We start from the raw sequence: 23,417 nt of genomic DNA, 5'->3' as shown, positions 1-23,417 counted from the left end.
TTTTTTAACAATACCTCATCTATTTCCAATAGGGTTGCCACTAGTGCAGTTTTGACGTGAACAGTTTGGTTTTTCTAAAGCCTGTTCGGGTCTCAACTTTTAGATTTTCAGCCTTGTGAAACCTGAACAATAATCTGCCTAATAAATAAATTAAAAACATTTAAATACTAAGATACTCACCTCAGCATGGCTTAGTTATTATTAAGTGCAGTTCATTTCTTCTTATTACAGAAACAAAAAAAAGCAAATCAATCAAAAATAAGCATTTTGTTTACAAATTAGCATTGCTGTATTTCAGAGCTTTCTGGATAACTGATTTCTGTATAATAGATCCCCTACCTATAATTATCAAGGATTGGGCTTACTCATCAGGCGAGCTATAGATAGAGATAGGGTTAGCATCCAAGTGGTTTTGAACTGGAAATCTCAGATTTTCAAAAAGCTGTTGGTTCAAAACTTTGTCCAATTAAAAATATTTAGAAAACTGGACAAAAATACAGTCAGTTGCGTGAAAGTCGTTACCCCACCCCAGCCTCCTAACTCCACTGACATCATTGTGCCTGCCTCTGATGTCATCATGCCTATTCCAACATTACTGCTCCAACTCCAATGCTGTCTGCCCTGCCCCCTTTGTTCGGGTTTAGCCGCCAGCAAAGGCAGCAACCATAATTTCAAACATTATGACAATTAAAGCCAGTGTCACACTGCTCCCATCTGCCCCATGTGTGTGCCTGTCAGTTCATTAACAAGTGGACAGGAGTGGATCAGGCTATTCTCTGCAGCCATATTAAAGCCAGCGATTATTTAAAGGAGAAGGAAAGCTAACAAAGCAATTTATTGGCAATAGATTAGTCACAATAGTGCAAGCTATAACAGTATATTTATTCTGCAGAATGCTTTACCATACCCGAGTAAACAGCTCTAGAAGCTCTTTGTTTGTTTAGGATTGCAGCAGCCATATTAGCTTGGTGTGACATCACTTCCTGCCTGAGCCTCTCCCTGCTCACTCATAGCTCTGGGCTCGAATTACAGCAGGGATTGGGAGAGAGGAGCAAACTGAGCATGCTCAAGCCCTAGCTCTGACAGTTTAAACTGAAAACAGGAAGTCTGATACAGAAGCCTATATGTACACAATAGAAGGAAAGAAATGCTGTGTTTCTTTGGATAGAGGACTCAGAGCAGCATTACTTTGAGGGTTTACTGGTGTATTTATATAGACCTTTCTGATAAAGCTTGCTTAACTTTAGCCTTTCCTTCTCCTTTAAGCCTATGACTGATATAAACAAGTACCCACCTCCTAAGGGAAGCTGTGAAACATATTGCGGAATTATAAAGCAATAGGGTAAATTGTAATGCCAATATAGCCTTTAAAAGTCTTGTATGAACATATGTTATCAGTGTGTTCCTCTGAACCCCCTTTTTTTAACTACAAGTACCGATCCTTCAACTGTAGTGAATTCTTAGTAACTGTATTATTTATTTAATTTTTTGAGATATAAATTCTCAACCAAACAAATTCTTCTACTGCAAGCATCTAACAGCAGTGTCGGACTGGAGTAATGGGGGCCCACCGGGACTGCCACATGAAGGCCCCTCCAGGCAGTCACTGGGGCCCCCTCCTGGCTTATCTCTGCGCACCTCCCTCATGGGCCTCTGTCTCCATCTGCGCGCTCCTGTGCGAATGCTGGTGTGGCGTGCATCTGCAACAAACCTGTCTGTGCAGTGCGCGCCTGCAAGAACTCCCTCGCATTGCACGTTGGCACAGCAGAGACTTTTTTTCAAGGGTACCACATTGTCTAACAGTGGTGTTAATCAGTAGTGGGTTACAAACTCCTCTTGTCAGACCAGGTCAAATCTGTCAATGATTCACAGGCAGTAAAAATAAATTGTAGGTTGGGGAACAAAAACCATTTAAGAGAATGTAAGAATATATGCCACATATTTATTTAACCTTACTAGAGGTAAATAGTGAACAAAGTGCAACGCTTAGGGGGTTATTTATCAAAATCCGAATGACTATTGTATTTAAATATATTCTGACCGAACTAGAATTCATGATTTGACCTTATTTATTATTAAAAAACACGATTTAATCGGATCTGGAAAAACTCAATAAAATCGATAACCTGAATCATACATTTTTTTCGAATTCTTGCCCGACAAACCCAAAATAGTTGGATTTTCGGGTTCATTACATTGCAGACCACAGAAACTTCCAAATAGGATTGGGACCTCCATTGACTTATATACAACCTTGACTTTTATGCAAACTTGACTTATATACAACCTTGACTTATATACAACCTTGGCAGGTTTGAGATGGCGGATTTTCAGATTCTGACTTTTTGCTGCCTCAGGGTAAAAAAATGTTCTGTTTTTTTTTTCACAAAAAATTTGTTGGACTTTCATTGGATGAGAAATGCACCAATGCCCTGATTTTGCCATTGTCTAGTCGGTTTTCAAAACTGGCCAATATATCTGCCAGATATTCATAGGGCAGGCTGTCAGGAGACCACTGTACAAGGGCCTATTCCTTTCTGGCTAAGTCAAGAGGGTCAACTTTAATACATGTGTATATTGCCAGCTTTACCCATTTTTTCTCACAACAGATACTGTTAATTAGTTTTCATGAAAAATTGTTAATTGTAAGTTCCTGGAGCAGTTACATGAGCTTCTTTGTGATAACTACAATATGTAGAGTATAGTCAGTAATATGTGGCAATTTATAGTGCATTACTTAGGGGCACTGTTGAGTCAATGAATGAGTTAATGCATGTGATGCAGATGAGTCATAGACATCACAAATCTTGTGTCACCCTAGGCTCCGGGTACAATCTTTGCTACCTTTGCACTCTAAACTATATAAATATATATAATGGTGGTGCTTCCCTAGACACCTGATCACTATGATGACTATGATCTAAAAACAGAGAATGGCAAATGGAGCTTTAATTTAGCTACACATGTGACAGAAAAGTGTTTCGTTTTTGATCCTACTTCCTGATGAAGGAAGGGCATGTGCAGGGTACAGTTTGCTTGTGCCTGTGGTTTTGTGCCTAATCCTTTGCTACTAGTAAAAGACACATGCACACAAATGCAATAAGCAGAAAAGATAATGTCAAGTTTAAGAAGGGAAATAACAAAGGAAGCGATAAAGATAACTTGTAGGCTGATGGCTCATTGTCATTTTGCAGCCCTGTTTTATATCTTGTGCCAAGTCTGCCATTACCCGTATACTCCATCTATTCACGACAGAGGCCAGCTTGTGCCAGCCAATGTGATGATGATCTGAGATATCCTATATTTGGGGTGGTTCTACATATTAGTTCTCATTTACTACTTTCAACACAATTGCAATGAGCTAGACACAAAAAAGGAAAATAAATGATAATGTTTATACCAACTACACTGTGTTTTGTCCCCAAATTCCAATAAAGTTGCAGGTTCCAACATGTAAACACGTGAGTTTCAATCACATGTTGATGGCTTCAGTGCATGTGTGTATGTCGTGTACAGACATAAGTAAATTGCATTAAAATGTGCAGTTTTGTGCTATCAGCCTTTTGAAATTAAATACATTAAATTAGTCACAAAAGAAATTAACTGCTATGTGGAGTTTATCCAGTTTACTTCAAAATAAGGAAAATTATATTTCCATATGTACATGATACTTAGGGAGTTATTTATCAAACTCAGAAAATGTCTTACTATTTTGTTAAAACCACTCCGATCAAATTCCCACAGACTTTTTAATTGCATTTATCAATACATTTTTATGAAAAAACCTGGTGCGGGAAATGACTCAACAAAATTGTTAAAAAAAACCCCACATTTTTTTAATTTGACGACGAAAACTGACTTTTTCGGATTATCCCCTGAAAAACAGAAATCTACAGGTTACTCTACGAAAGTCAGACCGGAAAAGAATTGATTTTAGTAAATAACCACCTTAAACTTCATTTAAAATAGGCAAAATAAATTGCATCATATTCACTTGCCTCGCCCTTCCCAGTTAATGTTTGTATGTACTGTAATACCATTGTTGTTTTGGAATGTCATTTCTACTCTTCCTTCACGTGCCTGTGTCTGCTGTTTTACAGGTGATATGTTGGTTCTAGTGGACTTTAAGGGACAGCTTGATGATGAGTTAAAAATAAAAACTGGAGATGTCATACAGAATGTGAAGAAAACAGCAGAAGAAGGCTGGCTAGAAGGAGAGCTCGATGGGAAGAGGGGCTTCTTCCCCCAAATGTTTGTGAAGGTACATTTACTCCACCACAAATACGGATAGAGGCCCTCTTGGGAAAGGGAAGTCACATATCACCTAAACCATAAGCAATTATTTTGCTTAGTAATAGAAAAAACAAGGATAAAAAGATCATTACAAGTTTGCAGCCACTTTGTTTTAAAGGGGACCTGTCACCTGAAATTTTTTATCCAAATCTTATTTTATCATGTTTCTCAAGCAAAATAAACTTTAATTAAACTAAATAAAATATTAGAATCTTGTTTCCTTCAGTCTGGGAATTAATTAATAATTATAGCAAGCAGACAGAAGCCATTACTGTTATTAAGGCAAGCCTTGTTTGTATTAAGGCATCATCTGGTTTGTGCACCAGAATGGGGGACCTGGTGTCCATTCCAATGCACTGGCTACACAATTAAATGGTGAAAAGATAGGGGGACTTTGGGGAGAGCAGGGATATCTAGTAAGTGCTGAATGGAAAGTGAAAGTAATTGCCTGCCCCGCCTCTATGTCTAAGGCATAGAGGAGCAGCAGGCAATATTTGATTGACAGCTGAGACTTTTAAATGCATTTACAACAGCTATGATGGCTTTAATAAAAAAAAAAGAATTTGGATTTCATATTTAATTTGAAAATAACTTTTATTATACACATTTTAATGTCTGGGTGACAGATCTGCTTTAAATACCCTGGGGAAATGAAAAAAAGGATATAGTTATCTGTAAATTAAAAATCCATGAATTTTAACTCTGACATAATTATAAGGAAACATTCAAGTGTTATTGATGTCCAATGTTGTTTTTGCATACTAGATAATAAGATCATAACTGTACAGATAACCCCCCCCAATAATGGACTTCTACTAAGAGTCAAAGTAGCTTCAATTTCCCAGTTTGCCTTATTTAAAAATAACAAAAAGCATCAATATTTAATTAAGCTGAGTTGTGGGTATAGTAGCTGTGGTAAAAATGTGGGTTGTAGTTACCATAAAGACCTACACAAGTCTCAAGTCCACATGCATTAATAATTTATTCTACGGCTTGAAACACAATGTATGGTACAAATACTAGCCTTAAAATGACACTGCAGACAAGAGCCCTTCTAAAGGTCTAGGGCCCACGATCGGATCAGCCCGATATCGACCACCTCCAGGTGAGCATATCGGGGAGAGATCCGTTCAGTTGATTACATCGTCAAACTAGCGGATATCTACGCGTATGGCCACCTTAAGTCCATAATCCAGCAACTATAAGCAATATGCTATTGATTGATTATAGTGATATTATCTACTATGTAACCCTCCAAAAATTAACAATGTGGATATCTAAAATAAATAAAATATCTAAAATAAAGGACTTGCAAATTAGTAATATATAGGAGTACTGTGGCTCAGGTGAAGTTGTCTGCAACATCCCTAAACATGTCTCTGGCATTACTTGCTCTTCTAGCTACAGCTTTGTGGTCTTTAAGTCCTGTATGAAAGTTTCTTGTTAAGCCCTGGCCTAATGTAGTAAATACACTATATTTTATTTTATATATTTGCCTAGGTCCTTCCTTAGAATGTAAACTACAGCGGCAGTGACAGAACATAATATTTCACAATCCTTGCTGGACTTTGATTATTGACATTTATGACAATCTTGCTCATTGCTGAAGTTTTATTTTTAGCATTTTATTGACAAGCGCATAAAACAATAGAGCAATCTTAGGAAATTGCCACACATCTGGTGACAGCAACACTCTTACACTCCTTTGCCAAAAATAGAATGCAAGCAGTGTGACGTAGCCCTGGAAGCCTGCATTGTTTCAAGCATAATTTCAGCTTGGTCATGGGCCACTGCAACAGCATATAAAACCTCACCTCCATATCAGTAGAGTTACGTATATTAAAACAAACATAGCTTGAAGTCATTCAGTTTCATCTGCACAAACATCTTACACAATAATTTCCAGCTATGAAAACTATACACCCTGAAAAATGCTCCATTTGTTATTTATAGGGATGCACTGAATCCAGTATTCGGTTCGGGATTCGGCCAGGATTCAGCCTTTTTCAGCAGGATTCGGATTCAGCTGAATCCTTCTGCCAGGCTGAACGAATTAGAATTTGCATATACAAATTAGGGGTGGGGAGGGAAATCATGTGACTGTCACAAAACAAGGAAGTAAAAAAAGTTTTCCCCTTTTGCATATGCAAATTAGGATTCAGTTTACCCAAAGGATTAAGGGGTTCGACCGAATCCAAAATAGTGGATTTGGTGCATCCCTAGTAATTTATGATTTAAGAGTCTTTGATTTAAGATAATACAAAGTGACATTGATGATGGCAAAAGACACATGGATGGTACGTACATTCCTTATATTTGCTTTTGGAGGCCAAGTTATGTCATATAATACAGTTATAACAAATGTTCTATATGAAATGTAATGAATCTTGCAATCTGTCACATTTACCCACAAGCAGAGTTGACCTCAACCCTTGATGCTGCATAGATATTATTGGGCAGTTTTCACATAGGACATGTTTTCAGAATGTTCAAGGTCCAAGTCCCAATTTTAAGACAAACCAAGGTTATTGATGTCCAAAAAAATGAATGTCTCTAAATATCTATGGCAGTAAATAAGCATTCCCTCCATGTATTTTCTTAACTATCTTTTATCTACCCAATAGCTTTTTTGTGCTCCTGTTGTAATACATTTCCACAGTTAAGAAAACAACTGTCTAAGGCACAAGACTTTTTCTTTCTGGCTATCCTTTGTATGTCAGATACCCCTTAATCTCATTAAGTTTATAAACATGGTTGTATATAACTCACGTCTCACCATAACTGGCATTTTGGCTGGTTCCACTGCCCAATTGAATGTATCAGTGGGTATCAGAACCACTGGCCTAAGGCTTTTAACTCAAAAGACTAAATATATGCAAGGAAAACTGGTAATCACAGAACAGACAGAGAGATGCATGAGATCTGAAAGGGTTAATATGTAAAATAAGATTCTTTTTTCTACATTATACTCATTTTCTGTACGAGTTAAGGTTATGTTTGAAGAAAGTATATCTGTTCTTGCCTTACCATTCCAAAAGTGTTCACCAATCATCTATCCACAACTAATGACTGGTCACAGTTGGCTCTCCCTATTGGCCAACTGCCATCTCTTTCCAGCATGACTAGGGCTCTGCAAATGTGAGGAGAGTTGAGAGTACATGTATGAGAGGTCTGCAGATATCTAGCTGATGCTGGACTGTAACTCTCAGAGCTGACCAGACCTTATGAACATCCTTCATTCATATACTGCCATGACTCCCACTGCCAGATCCTTGCTCGTCAGACATTCCATTAACGTAGCTGGCAACTGTTAAACAATATTATATGTCCTTTACTTACTCCTCTGATTTCCCAGGGCAAATAATCTGATCTACCCAAAATAGCCCTGTCTGTGTCTTTTAATAAGTAGCTGTATATAATACTTTATTATCATTACTGCCATAGGAAATCCCACCATTCTTCCTAAACGACAATGCACAGAGGTACCCAAGGTCGATCAGGAAACCTAACGGTGAGATACTTTTCATTTCAGCTCTTGGTAATGTAAAGATCCACCCATTATACTTATGACATGTTAAAGAAAAGATATGCTTTAAAACTGCCCATATTAAAATCTAGCCACTTTTGTTCCTATATGTGCTCTGTAATATTTACAGACAAAAACAAGGCTGAAAAACCAAATTTTTGCTCACCTCTGCTCCATGTTGTTTCTGCACCTGCAGGAATGGTGCTCGCTAGGGTGCAGACTCATACAACATATTTCTGTGCAAGAGAAATGCAAAAGAATGCATTTTTGCACAAAATACACTCCACTTGTCTGCACCTGGGCTGATACCATGCCGTACCTTTTGGTGCAGAAACAGCACAGCGTGGAGGTGAGCAGTCACCCACCTGACTGAGAAATAGCCATGTCTGACTGTAGCCTGAGCATTGCTGTGGCAATTTCAGTATGACCTGCAGCATACGAATCACTGTTATTTCCAAGCTGTACTAATGCTTTTCTGATAGAACCAGTGCTCTATTTACATTGCCCTGCCCCAAATGATTTTCTTTTGCCTGCTGGGTATTCATTAAGTGATTGGTTTGTGGGTGTATAAATATCATGTTGCAGAGGCCCATCCCACCGAGGAACTGTTGTAAGTAAACAGCAATTGAGTAAGTCTACTTCTAGGCCTGTTTGTTCTTCTCCTTAACTTTATCACTGCTGTAAAATAATGAGCAATGCTGTAAAATTGTTTAGTGTTTGGTGATTTAAAGGAACGGAAACATAAAATCCAAGCTACAAATCGATAAACCTCATGTTTTCTTCTCATATACAGTATGTAAATGTATATTTCATTTATTAGCTTGTATGGTGAGCAGCCTTTACCCACACTGTATTGCCCTGATGAATAAAACATCTAACAGCTTCACAGAAACAAATGTAGACATGGACCCTGTATTTCTTTTTGTCATCTTATAAAAAAATAAAGGGGTGGGGTTGCTGCTTTTTGCTTTTCCAGCACAACAGATAAAATGTAGTAAGGGGTTGTTCACCTTCCAAAGACTTTTTTTCGGTTGAGCTATTTTCAAATTGTTTACCATAAACAAAGACTTGAAAGTTGAAAATTAAATGTTCTTGTCTCTAGTGTTACAGTTCAGTCTTCCAGGAGCATCTGAACTGTTACAATTTGCTACATTTAGTTGATACGGTTAGTTGATACATTTCTCTATAGCATCTGTGGAATATTAGCAACTATTGTATCAAAAACAGCTGCCTGTAATGAAACTCAGGGATTCTGCTCAGCAGGGACAAAGATAACAAATGTTTCAACTAAATGTATCAATTTAGAACAGTTAACCGCTCCCAGAGCAACTTTAGAAGGTGAAAAATTAAACTTTACACTTCAGTATTAGAAAAATGGTCACCAATAGAAAGTAAATGGAAAAAGTCTTTATTTCTGTTTAAAGGTGAACAACCACTTTAAAGGGATATTAAACTTTTAATATGATGTAGACTTTGGTATGTTTTTCAGTTACATAACTTTTTGTCCAGCAGCTCTCCATTTTCTTATTTTAGTAGTTATCTGGGTGTTTACCCTAGCAACCAGGCAGGGGTATGAACGAGAGATGGGACTGTGAATAGTAGAAGGCCTCCCTAGAAAGATAAGCAATAAAAAGTAACAAAAACAATAAAACTGTGGCCTGACTGAGTAGTAGTTTTTGGCTGCTTGGGTCAGTGGCACTGGCCCCATATGAAATCTAGAAAGAGGCAGAGGAGAAAGGATTTTGAAGAAAAAAAAACTATAAAGAAAACATAATGAAAACCAAAAAGTTGCTAGAAGTAGACATTCTATAACTAAAAGTTGACTACCACAAAATGATGATATCTTGGGTCACAAAGTGTGATGTCCCTTTTCTTATCCTTTTATCACTTCTTCTTCAGCCCTTTTCTTTTTATGATATCTTAACCTTGTTACACCATTACCCCATGCACTCCCCATATGTTGCTCATTCTTCCTCTTACACTGTTGGCAACTGCCACTGTATCATGCAATATTGTAGCTTCCAACTGACTCTTGTGTCTTCTCATCACTCCAAGCTGCGTTTACTTTCCTCTGGGGAAGATTGGATCTTCTGAGCTTCCAATGAGAGCACAGCTCATCTTTAATGGCAGTAACCCACTCTTAAAGACAGGGAACCAATGTAGTCTACATGGAAATGGCAACAAATGAAGTTGTTACTTGAAGTCAGGAAATTAGGCAAGCAGGAGAGAACAGATAGGCAGGAGGAATTTATGCATCTTATCAAGCTTTTCTACAGCATCCATTGTACCAAATAGCACACCAAAAAAAGAGGAAGAAATAAGACATAAAGAGGGTAGGAATGTAAAGGTGGTCATAGCCATTAAAGGTTTTTATCTCCCTAACTACAAATTTTAGTGCAAATCCAACAAATCTGTCAAATTATCTAACGATTTTTTGTCCGACATCAGACATCAGTCAGAAAATTGATTGGTCAGATTAGAAGATTTCCATTGTTCACAGTGAAATTCATCCATTGTTTTCAGGGCCAAGCAGGCAGCTACCCACAGTTTTCCTGACTTTAACTAGACAATATCTCTTGAAATGGTCTTTTTAGTTGATGGACAAATCATACATTTGATCATTTCAGGATAAGCTTGGTCCTACTTTAACAAAAAGATCTTTTAAAAATCTTTGTGTGTATGGCCACCTTAAGAAACAAGTAAGAGCCAGAAAACAGAGATAAAGAAAAAATGGGACTGTAGAGAAAATGATGAAATGATTAGAGGACCTGGCTAAGAATAGCAGACACAAGAGATACATGTCTAGAGCCCCCACTGTTGCACCCCAGGGTATGAACCTCTTTTACCTGCCCCTAGTTCCAGCCCTGTATTTTATTACCCTTTTTTTCTAAAGCATCAGCCTATTACACAGTTCTAGATCATTCAGTTGCTGCCCAAATGGCTCTTACAATCCAGGGCCATTTAAACTTAGTTTAAATGCAAATTTGCATGAATGTCAAGTATAGTTCTGTGTAATGAAAGTACTCTTTCTATTGCCTTCCTGTTTAAATCTTATAGACTAGCACAAGAACCTCATGGTGCTTAATGGACAGAGGATTTTTTTTAACAACCCCAGATAAGGCATCCCTAAGAACAGATTTTTTTAGCTTGTCTGCAGGGTGAGACGTGTTTTCTTTTCTGTACAGGTCATACATTGGCGTGCCAAATGTTTAGGCTAGCAAACTGTCTGCAGCCATACTTAGATACAGAAAGGATTTGGACACAAATATAGACATTACACACCCTATAACATATATTTAAGATGAGGTAAGTCTTCTGTACCTGAAGGCAGTAGGTTTGATTCTAACCTAGATGCAAAACAGTCATTTTTAAAATAGAACCTCTGTGCAACTTTGCAATGCAGACACACGTGATTTCTCGTAGTTTATTGAACTATACACTGATTTTGTTTCATGCCTATATCTGTTAAAATTAGTTTTGAATTTACTCAAAACTCTTTTGGCTATGATGAAAAAAAACCCAATAGAGTTATGTAAAAAAACAAAAAGAAACAGCAAAGAACAGGGTACATGGAAAACAACTATCCCTGTTTTGCCTCTAAAAGGGCTTATTAACAATGCACGGAGAGGGTGTAATAAAGTGCATTCCATACTTATATTCCCCTCCAGACTTGCTCTGTAAATGAGAACATACTGTAGCAGTTTAATAAATGACCTCTAAAGTATTTGGAAAAAAGATACATCATAATGGAAGAATGGTTATTATCTCTATCCCCTCTATGCTATCTGCTCTCTTGAAAGCTTTGTATACAAAACAACTGCAAAAACAAAATTAAATAAACTGATAATTTCACAAACGCTCTATTAAAAACACAAGCTTCCAGGGTCTGGCTGCCAATCCAGGGTCTACATGCAGCATTGATTTTGAAATAACACACATGTTAAAGGGGTTGTTCACCTTCTAGTTCACTTTTAGTATGATGTATAGAGGGATATTCTGAGACAATTTGCAATTGGTTTTTGTTTTTTATTATTTGTAGTTTTTGAATTATTTCACTTTTTATTCAGCAGCTCTCCAGTTTGCAGTTTCAGCAATCTTGGGGCTGGGGTACAAATTACCCTAGTAACAAGGTAGGGGTGGGCTGTGGGAAGCAGGGGAAAAACCCTGCAGGCCCAGACCCTCTCCCTGATTGGCCCGAACTAAAACAAAAATATATGCACCGCAGTGCACCCGCTGTTTGCGCATGAGCGCGTGGGGTGCTGGCTATTGCGCATGGGTGCGGGGGCCCTCCAAGGTTTGGAAACCAGGGGGCCCCAGCTGCGCCAGTCTGATCCTGCCTAGCAAACATGCATTGGTTTGAATAAGAGACTGGAATAGAATAGAATAGGGCCTGAAGAAAAAGAGTACTTCAATTTAGCAATAACAATACATTTGTAGCTTAACAGAGTATTTGTTTTATTATGGGGTCAGTGACCCCCCATTTGAAAACTGGAAAGAAATAGGCAAATCATTAAAACAAACTATAAAAAAATAATAATGAAGACCAATTGTAAAGTTGCTTAGAACTGGCTGTTCTGTAACATACTTAAGGTTGACTTGAAGGTAATACACCCCTTTAAGGGACAGGTAGTGAGGACAACTACATGTTCCCCCTCCCTTTCCCTTATGAATACACCTTCGCTGAGCCCAAGCAGCACTGTATTTATTGGGGGTCTCTTTGCTGCAGGCAAGCTTTATATAAAGTCCAAGAAACTGCAGCACACTGAATAGGTGATTTAATTTTGTGTCATGGTGATTTTATTGGCTCACACAAAAAAGCAACGTTTCGGCCCACACAGGGCCCTTTATCAAGCCTATGTCCTTATACCTTAATCTGTGTTAAATAGTGTTTGGTGAAGGGGATGGGGAGGAACCACTTGCTGCAGGCAAGCTTTATAAACCTGGAAACAAGCAGCTTTGTGTTGGTTTAGTTCATAGGTTTAGTGGGAGGCAGTATAGAGTCAATTTCCTTGCATGCAGCAGTTGTTTCCTATTTACAGTGTTACACAACCTGGGCAATGTTACTTTGGGGTCCTAGCTTATTTTTTATAAAATGCATTTTTCTTTATAACCTTGTATTCCAATTTCCACCTGAATCGACAATAATTAATACATGAGGTGAAGCTGCAACGAGGGCTGTGCATCAGAAGAACCCTGATGATTTGCTGCTTCTACAGAAGCCTATTGCCTTGCCATAAATATCATAGCTGTGCCATTTGCCCATAACACCTGGAATTGAACTGTAAAAGTTTTAATGTAGCTGCTTTTCTATTTCTCTTTCTACAGCATCCATTGTACCTAAGAATCCCCAGGAGGAGCACCCAGACAAACAAGCACCCACTGATGATGGTTATGGTAACCAAAGCTCAGGCGATGTTTGCTGAGTTTATGTGTGTGTGTGTGTGCAGTGTGTTATATCCGTAATAAAAGTTAGAACCACACCTCGGGTGGCAGCCTGCTCTGATTCAGTTGGAAGCTACTGTAGGTTGTATTTTTATGAATGATGGGTTGAACTTGATGAGTATGTTGTTTACCTCATAATATGTTATGTTATAAAAAGCTGTATGATAAATGTCCTTTTAAAATTAAACATGAAACCCAAATTATTTTTTTATTTATTTAAGCATTCATAGCTGTTGTAAAAATCTCAGCTGTCAATCAAATATTGTCTGCCCCTCCTCTATGCCTTAGGTACAGACTTTCACTTTCCATTTAGCACTTCATAGATGTCACTGCTCTCCCCACATTCCCCCGTTCTCTTTACCATATAATTGTGTATCCAGGGCATGGGGATGGACATCGGGTCCCCTATTCTGGTGCACAAACAAGATTCTGAGATGATGCAAGGCTTGTCTTAATAACAATGTCCACAAAATGGATCCTGTCTGCTTGTAATAATTATGAATTATATATAATTTATAAAGTGTAATTTAAGTTCATTTTGCTTGACTAACATGATAAAATGGGATTTCGAATTATTTTTTTGAGTGACGGGTCTCCTTTTAATCTGCTTGTGTATGGCCACCTTAACCAATGAAATGCTTTTCCCATTGTTTTTCCTGCTGATCAGAGATTAGTTGCTATGGGTTAGTGTCTAGGTACAAATTGCCTAGTGTTCATAAATGAGGCAGCTCATTTCTATACAGCTGCTGCCTTATATTTAGGAAGAATCATATTAGGGAAATGCTCAAATGTCTGAGGACTGGCACATGGGGAAATTTGTAGGGCAGGTTTTAATCTGAGCTGCCACAGACGACAAACCTCCTTTAATGATTTACCACCAAACTAAAGCAAATTGCCGTGGAAAAACATATGTGGCGCTTTGTTTTCCGCAGTTACATTGCGAGTTAGCTTCAGGCGACTTTGGAAAATAAAGTGCCGCTTCAAATTGGAAATTTATTGCCACTGGAAAAGCATTTTGATGAGACTTGTCAGGCGTGATAGGTTCGATTTAAACTCAGTGTACCATTAGGCTTATGACACATTTCCTCACGAGGAAACTTCGGGCGACTTCGGAAAACGAAGCGCCGCGTGTGGTTTAGCACAGGCGACTTTTCATTATAGCAGAAGGGAAGACACGCAAAGGCAGTTCGGGGAGATTGTCGCCCAGAAGAAGAGGCGATTAGTCGCCAGGCGACTAAATCTCCCCGAATCTGCCTGTGTGTCACAAGCCTAAGCCTAACTACTCATATTGCAGTATCTGTAAACAAACATTATAAAAGAACTGGAACATTGTGGTATAGATCTATAACATAGTGGTATACGACTGTATCTCAATTTCACATAAGAAGTGCTTGACAGGCTTCCACAACCCCTTCTCTACTTCCAAGATACCATATTTTTATTAGAAACACCCTCTGGTTGTAGAGCGACTACAGCTGATTAGAATGGGTCTGCCATTTTTTGGGGGGATACCTAAATAGTAGATAAAAGGTTTGGTGGTCCCTGGGTAAATGCCATGTTTGCCCATTCATTAAAACAGCCTTGCTTGGCTTTTCCAAATTGTGAAATCTTTATAGATATTAGGTTTTGCAATGCAACATTATGTCTTAATTTACCAATACTTTTATAATGTGCTTTGTAGGTTATGAGTGAGCTAAAGACTTCTGCTCATTCACCATTTTACAAAGGAATTTTTTTTATCTTTCCTTCCCAGCTCGGGTCAATAAAAAGAAACGTCGGTGCAGAGTGGAGTTTACCTACAAATCAAGCAATGCTGATGAGCTGGAGCTCTCTGTAGGGGAGGTTTTTGAAGTATTAGAAGAGGTAAGGTGGACAGAATGGCTATTTTTTTTATTTCAAGGAGAAATGTAAGAATGTGGATGTAAATTTATTCTGTTTAAAAAGTCTATGTGAATTTTACAAAAACATTGGTTTGTCTTCAAAGTAGAACATTTTTGGATAATAAAGTTTTGTTTGTTTTTTAATTTACAAATCGTAGAAGTCCTATCTGAACCCTTATATTGGACTTGCATAAAGTATATTTAAATTGAATAAACATTTTATAAGGTTTAGTTTTCCTTATTTTTTGCAAAAAGGTAAAGGGATTGGTAACATCTCTCAGAAGAAGCAAATTATTTAGGTGAGACTTGCACATAAACATGGGTAATATAACAAATACACAGTTTTTTAGTAACACATTGAATGTTTACCAACTCATAGATAATAAATAAATAGATAATAATAATAAATGCTTCTACTGGCTAGGGCTGGAGTGATTTTTGTACCTGTTATTTTGGTAGGACTTGTGGCTTTCACTCCAATAATTGTGAGGCCAAATTATTGGTAGATGGGGACAATGTTGTACTGTATGTCTTGAAGCCTGCAGACCAAAAATGGCCCTCCAATGGATTATTATGGTCCCAAAAGAATTTGCAAAGGCAACATTTATATATACACAGTATATTCATGAAATAAGAACATTAGACACTCTAATCTGGTAAAACATTGGCACTGTTTCATTAGTTTATTTTTGGCTGCATAAATTACTATTGTATATACTTTGCAAGCAATGTTACGTCTCTAAATTATACAACTATGTAAACTATGTTAATTTTGGTATGAAGGAAATCTGTTTATGTTTGTCAATGAAAGCAGAAAATAGTTAATAATGAAAGCAGAAAATAATTAATGTAACACATATAATACAAAAAGTTAAATGAATGTCTCTGATCTGAACACTAGATCCCTACCATCTTATTTTCTCATTTAGATTGAAGATGGCTGGTGGTTAGGCAAGAAAGGAGATGTGGTTGGTGCTTTTCCATCTAACTTTGTGAAAGAAATCCCAGAGCCTACTTCTGGTAAGAGCCGTGTTAAAGGATCCAATTTGTTGCCTTTCTGCTTGATGTCTGCAGGTATTTCTCTAGTGAACTATAATTTGTAAGACATTTGCTTGGGGACACAGTAGGTAAAAAGAAATGTAATACACAGCAACCATTTTTCATTGAGAACATTTTTTTTCTTGTCTGTAGATAAATTACCAGCGTTTTCAAAAAATGCCAAAATGAGGCCAGCCATGATGGACATTAACTTCTCAGCCAAAGAAGAAGGGAAGGTGAGAAATGGTAACATAGGAAATGCAGAATTTAGATGAATAGAAAAGAGAACATGTTCTATGCTGTAGTGTAGTACAATGATGGGGAACAAGCAAGATTTCAGAGGCCTTGCATATTACCAGTAAAATGCAATTCATATCATATAAGTGATAGCATCAAACAATGCATTTTAATAATAGAAATAGACAATGTCTGATCAGACAAAGTACAAGTAAAATCCAGGGCAATCAGATTTAGCAGGGGTTGTCTCAAGCTGAAAAACAATGGTAATATTTTAACTGGAAGTCAATAGACGAGCACCCAAAATCAGCCAGAGAGTCAGTGCTGTGATGATCAAGCATTTATTAATGTCTCTCCCAGAAAATGTGTGTAGGTGAAACAAGGCTTTACAGCACTCAGACTGCCTACCATATCCTAGCACATTATTATTTTATGTGAGGGCAGGGAGAAGTAATTCCATTTATTGCAGGGAGCTGAATGACAACAGGAGTATTCTCTTAATCCTGCACATGGCAACTGGAGCATCAAGTTCCTAGCAAACTGATTCTGCAGGTGTAACTGTCTTGCTGCTGCTGCTCACTGTAGGACTGGGACAACGGTCCTTCATGTCCCCTGGCTGCCCCATAAAAATTAGCTGTTGTACCACGATGCAATATGTGCAACAGGGGCGGGACTTTTGACTGCCAGGAGGACCCTTCATTTTGCTGCCCCGGTGGGCCCCCAAGGCTCCAGTCTGACCCTATTGCAGGTTGTACTTACTGAAGACATTATAAAACTATTTTGCAGTGGAAAATCAAAAGTTATAAATAAGTTTATAAAACATTAGGCTAAGGATTACTACCTGAAAGACAACAGGAACATTTTCTTATCTTGCACATGGGAACTGGTGCATCATGTACAAGTTCCTACCTCAGCTGTGCACATTGGATCAGTCTTACATGAGACAAATTAAAGTGATGAACTGTTCTGTTGCACACATTTTATTGGGGGGGGGGGGGTTGTTTGTACCTCTTACAATTAATTGCTATTGTCTGTTACAGTCCAAGCAAGATGATAAACGAGAACCAGAGAACCAAAGCAAAGGTAACTTTTCTGGGTGGGACTGGCAAACAGCTTAAAACATTTTAATAATTAGCAATTATTGTTGATGTTAAATGTTAGGTATTTATATTAAGGGCATTCTTTATCTTACATAAATACTTATTTTTTAGGGGACCCAGTTGCTGTTTTTTTTACAGGGAATAGTTATGGAAACCTATTGATATTCATCATCATAGGGTTCTACTGCTTCCCTTCTACAGTAAATGTAAAATTTATATTATGTAGACTTGATATTTAAGTGGCAGGCCCCAGTAATTAAAGTTTACATATCAATGGTAAAAATGGCTAGCCAGAAGTTTTTTTTCTGTATGAAACAGTCACACATAAGAAAGCATGGGGTAGTCTATGCCAAATTAGCAGGATCTTTCACATTATAACTACTGCCTGCACCGGGGTGATGGCCCCTGCAGACAAGTGGATTGGGCTCTATAGTGTCTGTCCAGACCCACTGAGAAGGGTTCTCACTTGCAACCCCCACCAATGTATATATCTAATAATATATGTTTTTCATATACTGATTTAAAGGCTGGCTATTTACAACCCATCAACACCTACCAAACATCAGTAGTGCAACAAAAATCAACAAATACATGTCTAGGGCACAACAGTGGGAGGGTGCAAGTACCTCTTCTGTCAAAGCATTTGTCCTCACCACCACCCACAAATACATCTTTGCATGTGCGTCTGCACTACAGGAAGTGGGGGGAGGGCAAAGAGGGTCAGCTATGTTGCCTATGGTGTCCAACTGGCCTGATCAAGAGCTATGAAGCAAACTGAGTGGATTCATACACAGTACATGAATCTTTGGAGGAAAAAATAGGCAAATTTCAACAGATTTGGTTGTGCAAAAGAGCACTGATCTATGCTTCAAAATCTTCATGAAAAATGAAAAACCAAAAGCTACAGTAATGCAAAGCCATTTTTAGAAGGATAAATGATTTATTCCCTTTAATGGATTAAGGAAATGTCCTCCATGCTAGGATACTTATTAGCTGCCACTATTTGTGCTGTCTAACAGTACAAGTATGCAACCTGTTATCCAGAATGCTCGGGATGTTGGGGGTTCCAGATAATGGATCTTTCCATAATTTGGATCTTCATATATTTAGTCTACTAGAAAATTGTGTAAACATTAAAGGAGAATTCTGTCATGGGTTCTTAAGTATCTTCTTAACCACCGGCTGTTATGGGACGGGGTGGAAAATTCCTGACGCATGTGCAATTACTGTCTTTGCTTTGTGGGCAATGTGCGTAACTTTAGGCTGTAGGGTAAGGGCGCACCTGAAGATTCGACTATTTGCTTCTTCTTTGGGGTGACTAATCTCCCCCAACTGCTTCCCCGTATCTTCTGCCGGCTTTAATGTAAGAACGCCTGCGCCAATGCACTCGTGTCGCTTCGGGGAGATTAGTCGACGGGTGACTAAATCTTCCTGAATCTCCAGGTGTGTACTTAACCTTAAAGAACACTGTAAACGAAAGCAACCCATTTTAATCTAAATTGCCCATTTTAGCAGGAGATCATATCTAAACCTCCTCAGGCATGAATGGGTCCCTAGGGAAAACTTCCCAAATGGCTCTGATTATCATGGGCACATACTGCTGGTTACCATTGATAACTATAGAAGTGTTTAAACCCAATTCTGTATTTTGAATCATTAAATGTGGTTACGATACATACACAAAGCTTACAAGTCACATATAAAAACCCTCTGAAAAGAGTTGGTAAAGAAATATTGAAAAAATATGTTAATACCATAATGAAAGCCTTCTAATGAAAGACAACACCCTCTTCTCCCCTACACTACTTGTGTCTACTGTCCCCTGTAAGTAGTAATAATATATGATTACAATAGCTCCCATTGAACAACATGCTCGGGGGGGGGGGACATGCAATAGAAAATATACAAATATGTCTTAGATTCCCTTAGAACATCTATGGCTGCACTGCAATTTCCCCTACCATGGCTGGAGCTTAGGAATTCTGAATGGAGCTATGTATTGTAGTATATGTTGCATAAACCTAATTGCAAAATTGTATGTTTTTATTTTACCCCATACTCACAGATTACTGAAAATGGATTGTTTCCATACTGATAACATTGTCTTTTTTGCAGTAGACTCTTCAGTTCCTCATGCGAAAGAGTTTTGCAGGGTCATGTTTGACTATAAACCTTTTCTGCCGGATGAACTTGCATTAAAAAAGGGTGATGTGATACAGCTTATCAGCAAGGTATGATTGGGTAGTGTAAGATCACCAATAGGGATGGGTGAATTTTTTCACCTTGTTTTGCCGTGGAAATGATGCCCATAGATTTGTGTGGTGTCAATCTTTTTGACACCCATAGACTTTAATGGCCGTCAGCGACATTTCCCGGCGGTGAATTTTTGGCGAAGCGAAACGAGTAAAATTCGCCCAAGCCTAATCACCAGCAATATGTCATTTTGCATCTACAGTATATTATAAATTTTAATCACAATATTTAAACTAAGATTTAAAAAGTAGCAATGACTTGTTAGAGATATAGAATCTTTTTCAATACATATTTGCATATGTTTAAATTAGCAGGGGCTGTCAGGCTTCTTCTATTTATCTCTTTATTTAAGAGATAGGGACCACACTTTGTAGTAATAATGATTTGCAACTGACGCATTAAAGGAGAACTAAAGCTTAACTAAAGAAGAAGCTAGAAATGTTGTATGTTATGTTTTGGGCTTCTGTACCAGGCCAAGGCAACCACAGCCCTTTAGCAGTAAAGATCTGTGTCTCTAAAGATGCCCCAGTAGCTCCCCATCTTTTTTTCTGCTGATTCACTGCACATGCTCTGTTCTGATGTCACTAACTGAGTTCAGGGACCCACTCACAGTATACATAGAATATAAATGTCACAATATAAGGCTGATTAGTAATTAATACAGATAATTACTACATGGCAGCACAGAAACCAGTGCAACTAACATCAGATTTGAATATTCAGCCCTGTAGCATCAGTTTATATTACATAGGGGCATTATACCCCCATGTTTGTCATAAATTCAATTGATAGGGCTGAAACAGAAGCTAATCCATGTTTGGTGCTTTTGAGGCAGATAATTATATTATCAGTGTACAGATTATCAACCTGCTTGGACTTTTTGCTTATTTAATTATTTTAACAAAACAGTCATAAAAAGGGTAAATGGGGAGCTGTTTATACAGAGCTTAGCTAACTTATGGTTAGAAAGAATATGGCAATGTAAAATAATAACTTGCTGACCGTTACTAATAAAATAACTGAAAATTTTTTATTAAAAGAATAGGCAGAAGGTATTCTCAGCATAAGGTCTATTTATCTTGTTCATATTGAATAAAGTTGCATGTTGGTGTAAACTGACCCTTTAAAAGCACAAATCTTAGATCTCAATACTCTGTTCATCCATACAGTATACTCTGATAGACAAGATGTAGTGTTTTATGTTATAGGATACAGGAGATGAAGGTTGGTGGCGAGGAGAACTTAACGGGAAAACTGGGCTGTTTCCAGACAACTTTGTCATACTAATTGCCCCAGATATGCAAATTGTAAGTGTGTGATGAAGATACTGCCTATAGGTATTGAAGTTCATCTATGTATTGTTTTGTTAACCACGAACTATGGTTTCCCTTCACCAGCACCAAGGCAAAATTAAGAGAATGTCGATGTATAGATGAAATTCATATATACTATGTTTACAGTATGGTACAGATACATTCTCCAAGTCAAAGGAATGGTGCAGTGCCAACATCTTTTAAGGGCAGTGTGCTTGCCATTTAAGAAAACATTTTGTAAAAATTATTTATTTAAAAAGGCATTACTTTATTATTAATAAGAGTTTGGGACCTGTTATCTAGAATGCTCTGGACATGGGCTTTCCGGATAATGGATCTTTCCATAATTTTGATCTCCATACCTTAAGTCTACTTGAATATCATATAAACATTAAATAAACCCAATAGGCTGGTTTTGCTTCCAATAAGGATTAATTATAACTTAGTTGGGATCAAGTACAAGGTACTGTTTTATTATTACAGAGAAAAAGGAAATAATTTTTAAAAATGTGGGTTATTTGGATAAAATGAAGTCTATGGGAGAAGGTTTTTCTGTATGCTTTCTGTATAGCGGATCCCATACTTATAATAATAATGATGATTATTATAGTCTGTGTCCTCAGGTAGTAGTCTGCAGATTGACAACATCCTGTAGCTGCATGTGCTCTGTGAGTCCTCCATAAATTGTCACTTCTATGAACAAAATGCTGTGTAGCAGAACTGGCCCTCTGTATATTATGTGTATATGTCATTAAGTAATGAATGGGGCAGAAAGGGTCTCTATTATTTTTTATATTATTGTGTAAAAAAATGCATAAAATGATTTGCACCAAAGTAGGATTTGCATCATGCATTTTGATAAAGGAACAAAACTGGCAGCAACGGCAGTAACAGGGTTGTTGGTTTTATTATAATTTGCAGAAAACCAACAAACTTCCAACTCGAGCTTCAACTATAAAGGGCTCAGGTAAGAATCCATGTTTTGACAACAAGCACAACTGTGTAGAATTTCAAATGTAATCTACTGTATAATAGCTGCAAGGATCTGGTCTAGCCTGGAAATGAAGTTTATTTTTATTCTAATAGTGAATCACCCAAAGGTCCATGGGAGTATACTTTCACTGCCCTCAGTTGTGCACACTACAAATACAAAAAATTAGCCAAGTAACACAACTCACAAAAGGTGCCCTGTACTTTATACTTTCCGTAATGGCAAGTCCTTTGTACTTCTATGTGCTGCACTTTGAACATAGTACCTTACTCACAGGTTCCAAAATTTCAAGGCTTGGGTCTGTGACATGCACAACATTTCGGCAGCTCCCACCTCCCTTCTACAGGTACAGATCTGCAACTGCAGCAGAGTCAGTGAATGTCAGGGCTGGCCCATACCGACTGGGATCCCTAGGAAACCCAGCTCACAACCTCTCTCTCTACACCTGTCCCCTAGTGTGAGAGCATGAACTCACAACGACAGCAGAGGTTTGGGTTGGAGAGATACAGGAGCAGTATTATTGGGGGCACTGGTACTGGAGGGACAAGGGGGCCTGGATTAGGGGAATGCAGGCAAGAAGTATGTGGCATTCACCCCCTTAGCGTTGCACCCTAGGTACGTGCCTCTTCTGCCTATCCCTAGTTCCAGCCCTGGTGAATGTGGATTAGTTTATTTTGAAATCATTGTTCAAAAGAACATGTTGAATATGTTCCCTTCCCAGCAAAGAGCAGCTTCAGGAGATGAGTCAGTGACCAGAGGGCCCTTCTAATGCTTTAAACATATGCCTTATGCTGAGTGCATCTTCCCCCCTCCCCTGTAGACAACACAAGGGTTACCTGGGCCACTATACTTACCTATGGCCACTGTACTTGACCTATGGGTCTGTTATGTATGGCCATCGTTTTTCATCAAGATCAGAATTATTTGCTTAAAATTTAATCTTTGGGAGATGGCCTTCCCATAATTTTGAGCTCTCTCAAAATGACAGGGCCTATTTTAATCTCTGTCCAATTACGTTCCCTTCCCAGCAGATTCAGTAGATGAGTCAGTGACTAGAGGGCCCATCTAATGTTTCAAACATATGCCTTATGCTGACTGCACCCCCCCCCCGTAAACAACACAAGGACATACTTGGAATAAAGTAAGCTCTGTAGCAGGATTGTGAAAGGTGTCCAGGTTAGGCTACCAGAAATCCCCAGGTAAAGATATTACCCTGCTCCCTTGCTAATCATTTGCTTTAATATATATGAAACTAGTCACATCAGATGCAAACTCATTGATCAAAATATGAGATAAATGAGCACAGTATAGAGTTCATACATGGAAATCTAAGCGCGACTGAAG

At 38.1% G+C, this 23,417-nt stretch overlaps 1 protein-coding gene across 3 annotated transcripts in view; it reads left to right on the top strand.

Annotated features, from left to right (window-relative positions):
• sh3d21.S (SH3 domain containing 21 S homeolog) overlaps window positions 1-23,417 on the top strand; it is a 42,928-nt gene that overhangs the window by 5,063 nt on the left and 14,448 nt on the right. For 2 of the 3 annotated variants that reach the window (XM_018249484.2, XM_018249489.2), the window contains exons 2-11: window positions 4,101-4,261; window positions 7,738-7,804; window positions 13,145-13,213; window positions 15,015-15,124; window positions 16,071-16,161; window positions 16,333-16,415; window positions 17,457-17,499; window positions 19,632-19,747; window positions 20,978-21,076; window positions 22,004-22,049. In XM_018249484.2, coding sequence (XP_018104973.1) covers window positions 4,101-4,261; window positions 7,738-7,804; window positions 13,145-13,213; window positions 15,015-15,124; window positions 16,071-16,161; window positions 16,333-16,415; window positions 17,457-17,499; window positions 19,632-19,747; window positions 20,978-21,076; window positions 22,004-22,049 — 885 coding nt within the window. The remainder of the gene's footprint in view (window positions 1-4,100; window positions 4,262-7,737; window positions 7,805-13,144; window positions 13,214-15,014; window positions 15,125-16,070; window positions 16,162-16,332; window positions 16,416-17,456; window positions 17,500-19,631; window positions 19,748-20,977; window positions 21,077-22,003; window positions 22,050-23,417) is intronic. The other variant, XM_018249485.2, reaches the window with a different exon arrangement.

This window comes from Xenopus laevis, chromosome 2S (assembly GCF_017654675.1).
Source record: "Xenopus laevis strain J_2021 chromosome 2S, Xenopus_laevis_v10.1, whole genome shotgun sequence".
NCBI lineage: Eukaryota > Metazoa > Chordata > Amphibia > Anura > Pipidae > Xenopus > Xenopus laevis.
The sequence above is the reverse complement of the archived record's forward strand: the minus strand, read 5'-3'. Positions and strand labels throughout refer to the sequence as shown.